General features: G+C 33.3%; 1 protein-coding gene across 1 annotated transcript; it reads right to left on the reverse strand.

Annotated features, from left to right (window-relative positions):
* Positions 1–2,261: 2,261 nt before the first annotated feature.
* On the reverse strand, positions 2,262–5,556 carry LOC107022152. Its single transcript, XM_015222845.1, has 4 exons — positions 5,505–5,556; positions 4,584–5,270; positions 4,397–4,484; positions 2,262–2,703 (listed from the first exon to the last, which is right to left on the reverse strand). The coding sequence occupies exons 1-4, from the start codon at positions 5,554–5,556 to the stop codon at positions 2,262–2,264; spliced, it is 1,269 nt and encodes a 422-aa protein (XP_015078331.1).
* Between the last annotated feature and the right edge of the window lie 377 nt (positions 5,557–5,933).

Consider the following 5,933-nt stretch of genomic DNA (forward strand, 5'->3'; position numbering starts at 1 on the left):
AAATGTGTTGATGTTGGGAAACTGAGGTTATGTAAAACCTCAGTTGTTCTTCTGTAGTTGTTGCTATAGATGTTGCGGTGCGGTAAAGATGTTGATGATGAAGACCCTTGCAATCCTTCAATTGTTTAAATTCTTTGTTTGCTTGGTTCTCTGTTCGCAGTCTATGATGTATTTTCCTTTCTTTATTCTTTGTGTTGATTGCATTTGTATCTCTCTGTATTTTTTTTTAGAATGTATTTTTTGGATGACTGAGTCAGTCTCCAAGTGGGAGAATTGTTAGGTAGTGGAGCCTGATTAATTTTAGGTATTCCTATTTATTCTCTATTGTAGGTTTTCCTATTTATTCTCTATTTTAGGATTTCCTATTTATTCTCTATTTTAGGTTTTCCTATTTATTCTCTGTAACCAAAAATACTCTGATTTATTAATATAAATATACCTCACCGCCGTGGAAGTTTACTCACGGGGTGTTACCACGAAATATTGGGTTTTCTCTTTCTCTCTCTAGATCTCTCATCTCTTTCTCTTGAAAGTTCTTGTGTTCTTCATTCATCTAGTGTATGTGCGTGAATTCGATCCTAACATTAGTCCCCATATACTTCTTTGACAAAAAACTTCACTTTACTCTGAACTGAACTCAAACTCAATTCATGAAATGAAGTTAAAATATTTGTGGAAGACTTATGAAAGTTGAAATGAACTTCTTCTCCTTATCTTTACTCTTTACTCAAACTGTCCTTTAAGTCTTAAAACAAAGTTAAAATCATTTGCAAAAGACTTCTTGAAAAGAATTTTAGAACTTTCTAGACTTGGCTCTTAACTTTCCTTGAACTTGATGTTATGGATTCAAGGTTGAAATTCATCATTTTAAGTGATTGAAGTGCGGAAAATAAAAGACAAACAAAAGAACTTACAAAATTGAAAACTTTATTCCATATATTGAATAATGTTTACAGAGAGAGAGAGCATTCAAGAAAATTTTAGTGTTCGTAAATTTCTGATGCCTTCAAATGGGAAACTACAATGTCTTATATAGACTTTAAAAGATAAAAGGAATCTCAAAGCCTTCTTCTGATTGGTTGCAGAGGATTGCTTCATCTGTTCCTTATCATTGCTTTTGGGAAAGCATAATCTTTTACAGCTATCTTTTACTTTGCCGCTGTCAGTTGTTACTTTTTGAAAAGCATCTTTGACTTTAGGGACCTTTTGCTTTGTCGTTCACTGCTGATAAAGCTTTAGCCAATCATGTAGGCCATGCCTGTTGGTTAATAGGGTCCATCTGATTAATATGATAAAGATTCCGTCTCTTTGGGACTCCTTTATCTCTTTCTAGATAATTCTGATCTTTAATGATCTCTATCTGAAAGACTAATTATTCCAATTTTAATATCTCAGTTAGAAATTAATCAAATGGATTTTTATATGACCTTGCCAAGGCTTTAGGTTTTAACATCTCGCCATTATCATCACTTTGTGATGAAGCTTCGTCAAGAAATCTGTTAATGGCTTCTTCATCTGGTTCATCCTCCAATTCAGACAAGGCCTTTTCTAACCTTTTCTTCAATTCACTCTTAGAGGGTGAAGTAATTGATGAACTCTTCTTCTTAGAAGGAGAAAGACCATCTTTCTTGGCCGGCGACCAACCTTTAATCCTGATTTCTTTTGATATGAATTTAATCCTATCGAAATCTGCAATAACAAACCTTCAACTTATAATATAAGATAAACGTTTCTTAATAAAATACTTACAGAGTTTTATATTCTCTAGTAATATTGATATGCCTTCATTGATTTGGAACTGAGTATATTTCTCAGCAAAGATTCGAGGCATAACTTGTTTATTTCAACCAAACCAGCTCTACCATTCGTAGAACCACCTAGGGATAGTAGAAGCTGCAACTTCTGGACAATATTTAACAAACCATGTATGGGTTGTTCGTCTAACATACAAGAAGTTCACCCAGGCTTCTTTGTAGTCACACCAATTATAGGTTTGAGGATTAAATCTATTAGAAAGATTAATAGGGGTTTGTAAATGGTCATCAGACCAATTAAAAGGTGATAAAATCTTTCTTAGTAAACTTAGAGTAAGCTATACTATCTGTGTCAGACTTATCACCTAACTCATTTTCAATATCTACTGATCCTGTGTCAACCAGGATAAATTCATAATATTTTCTAGTTTTTAAGGAATTACCTGTTTCAACATAATTCCTGTTGGTATAGACAGGTTTTAAAAGATGTTTAATCTCATAACCTTCCTATTCTTTATCTAAAGCAAGTATTGGGAAAACCTGCAAAGAAATCATTTCAAATTTTTCCTTCTCTTTGGAAGGAGACTTTGTTCCTGCTGGAGAAACTGCTTCAGCAAAAATGGCTGGCTGTTTCATGGTGTAACATTCACTTGTCTGTTTTTGGGAAAATCTAAGTTCTCCGCTCGGGGATGAGGATGAACTGGGTTCTTGCTCCTTTTGGAAGGGATTTTTCAAGACTAACATCTTTGATGAACTATTCTGTGGCAGCTCAGGATGAACAATTGGCGGCAATTGGGCCAATACTGAATACCTGTTTATATCAGGCCTAATATGGTTTATTTCAGGCCTTATAGCAAATGGCCCTGACTCTCTTGTTTGTCCACTTGGATTGGACCTGGCTGGTTGTCTACCCGCTATGGGCCTAACTTGCGGTCTGCTCATATTTTCCCTACAAAAATTCACGAGTTAGGAAATCTGGCAACGAATTGTTTTCGCCTTTAATAAATTCAATTTGGAAATGGAAACTAGATAATAAGGCTTGACACCTAGCAAAAATTTGTTTATAAACAATATTCTTAACATCGTTTTGGAGGATTTCTTTAGCAGATGTACAATCTACTCTAAGCAAGAATTCTTTATTGATCAAGTCATCTTGAAACTTAGTTATACAAAGAACAATAGCAAGGATTTCCTTTTTAATCGTGCTATATTTTCTGTGAGCAGAATTCCATATTCTAGAAGTATAACGAATTAATTGTTCTGAAGAATTGGGGTCTTTTTTTTTGTTTAAGAATACCACCATATCCAATGTCAGATGCATCAGTCTCAACAATCATAAAATAGTCAGGGTTAGAAATACCAAGGCATGGATGATTTTTAACCATATTCTTTAAAAGAATAACTGCATTGGTTTGTTCAACACTCCAGGGTGATGGATTCTTCTTTAACCTATCAAAGAGAGGTTTGCAAATATGCCTAACTTTGGGAATAAAATCAGCTACATAGTTGAGACTCAATTGATCTGCAAATTGGTTTATAGGTACCTTGATAAAGACTATATCCTAAAAATCTGATTTTTGTTTGAAATAATTTAAACTTTTTAGCACTAATAACTAATCCATTGTGCTTAACAATTTTAAAGAAAACATTTAATGTTTGAAAATGAGAATCAATGTCCTCGGAAAAGATTAGTACATCATCAATTTAAACAATTGAAATATGACTAATATGATTGAATATAGAATTCATAATATTTTAAAATTCTGATGGGGCATTTTTAAGCCCAAAAGGCATGACATTCCATTCATATTGTCCAAACGGGACATTGAAAGCTGTTTCATATTTATCCTGTTCAGCAATTTGAATTTGCCAAAATCCTGATTTTGAATCAAATTTACTATAAACATTTGCTTTAAAAGTGCGTTTTAAAAGATCCCTTTTGTTAGGAATCGGATAACGAATCCATTTTAAAACTGAGTTTAAACGTTTGTAATTTATAACAAGTCTTTGGGAACCTCGTTCTTGTTCAGCTGCATTGTTAACATAAAATGTTGAACAACTCCAAGGTGATTTTGAAGGACGAATAATTTTATTACTCAAAAGAGTATGAATTTCTTTCTTACAGATTTCCATTAATTCATGGTTCATCCGAATAGGACTAGATTTCGTAGAGATGACCTTTTCATCAAATCCATCAATATATGCTACATCTATAATATGGGATTTTCGATCCCAAAAAGTTTTTGGAAATTCTGAGCAAATTTCACTTTCAAAAATTCTTTTGAAGATTGGCAATTTTAGCAACCATTCTCGGGGTTTTAAAATATGCTCAATTTTCTTAATTTTAATATATTATTTTAAAAAACAAATCTGATTGATCTTAAATGCAGTTTGTTTATGCAAATATTTACTTTCTTCAAGAGAAAGTGTCTTGATAAAAGGAAACAAAATTTTGTTTCCGAAAATTTTTGTTTTGATTAATTCAAAATCTGAAATATAAGGTTTGATATGGGTAATAAAAGGTATACCCAAAATAATCTCCTCATTAATGTTTTTAGTTATGACAAAATCATTAGCAAGGCGAATACCGTCATTGCAGATATGAGCATTTGAAAGTTTATAATTTATACAGATACACTCACCAGTCGCTGTATAACTTGGTAGTTCCCTTCTGGAGGTACTTGGTTGGAATTAAACCTTCAACAATGCAATTACGATCTGCACCACTGTCTATCAAAGGAATTTTGTTAAGTACAAAATTAGAATTAACTACTAACTTAATCATAATGTGAGAACTCTGAGGTCTCACCTTAGTGATCATACTAATACCTGCATCTTCAATACCTTTAGGTGATGAAGGGGCTGATTGATTGGAAGAGTTGTTATCTTCATCTTCGTTATCTGAAGTAGCAATCTCTTTTCCTTTAAGAGATACTTCAGCATCCTTAAGAAATTGTTTTGCTAAAGTATCAATATCAATTTTGTTAAGTCTTGACTTAACTTCTCGAACTTCTTGTTGGAGGGAGTTAACTTCTGCTCGAAGTTCATTGATAGAAGGTTCTTCCCTCTTATCTGTATATCTTTGCATGATTTGCTTCATGCTGAAAGGAGTTACATTCCGTGGAACTTCTTTCTCCTTCTGTTTAGTGACAAGCTTTTGAAGCTCCATAAGATAGCTTCTTCGAGCATCATTATCTTTGATATGCTCAATAGTTGCAAATAAGATTTCTGCAGAATCATCTGAGAGTACTCTAACAGATTGTCTATCACAATGACAAAATGCTCCTTGGCAATTGCATTGTTGTCCACTATCTTGAGCAACATTGAGGAACTCTTCGTCCTCAGTTTCTTCTTCTGAAGAGAAAGATGAATCTGATTCTTCTTCGTTTAATATAGACAGAAACTTTTCCTTAGTTTCATCATCTACTTCAAGAAGATTGATATTCTTCCTTTTTCTTTTGTTTTTCGGACAATCAGGAGATTTGTGTCCAGATTTTTCACAAGTCCAACACTTGTCTTCGTTAGATGTGTTGCGAGAAGTTTTCTTACTTCTCTTTCATTTGGAATATCCTTTACCTTTTGAGGATCTTCCTTTAGGTGACGATTTTCCATGTTGTTCTTTCTTTGAAACCTTTCTTGCTGAAGGGGGTTTTAGACTTGGGAAACAAAAGTCTTGACAAAAACTTCCAAGTTCATTACTTGAAAATTATTTATCTTTCTTAAGTTGTTCTTTCAGCTTCAAATTATTACATAGCTCCATTGCTACGAAATGAATCAAACTTGTAAGATCTCCATAAGTCATTTCTGAATATGGAATTTTACCTTCACATCGATCTAAACCCTTAGGTTGTCTAGGCTGTTAGAAATCATGTGATTATTAAGATAATAAAATAATCTTAACATAGTAATTATCCAGCTTATGTTTTATTATCTTTGATTCTAGTAATCATAAGAGTTTATAGCTCTGTTATTATCCTGTATAATATTTTAGTTAACTTCGATTAAAGCAAGTTAAAGGCCATGGTTTCCTTTATCATGTTGAGGTTTTGTCTCTGCATAAGTCTGAGTGTGCCGATTAATCTCCAGCTTAAGGACTTGGTTAGCCTGAAACTACATCATTGTAAGTCCAGTAAGACCCATGGGGCAGGCGGCTGATCTTTTGGTGATCCGTCCTAAATA

This window comes from Solanum pennellii, chromosome 6, assembly GCF_001406875.1.
Source record: "Solanum pennellii chromosome 6, SPENNV200".
In the NCBI taxonomy this organism is placed as follows: Eukaryota; Viridiplantae; Streptophyta; class Magnoliopsida; order Solanales; family Solanaceae; genus Solanum; species Solanum pennellii.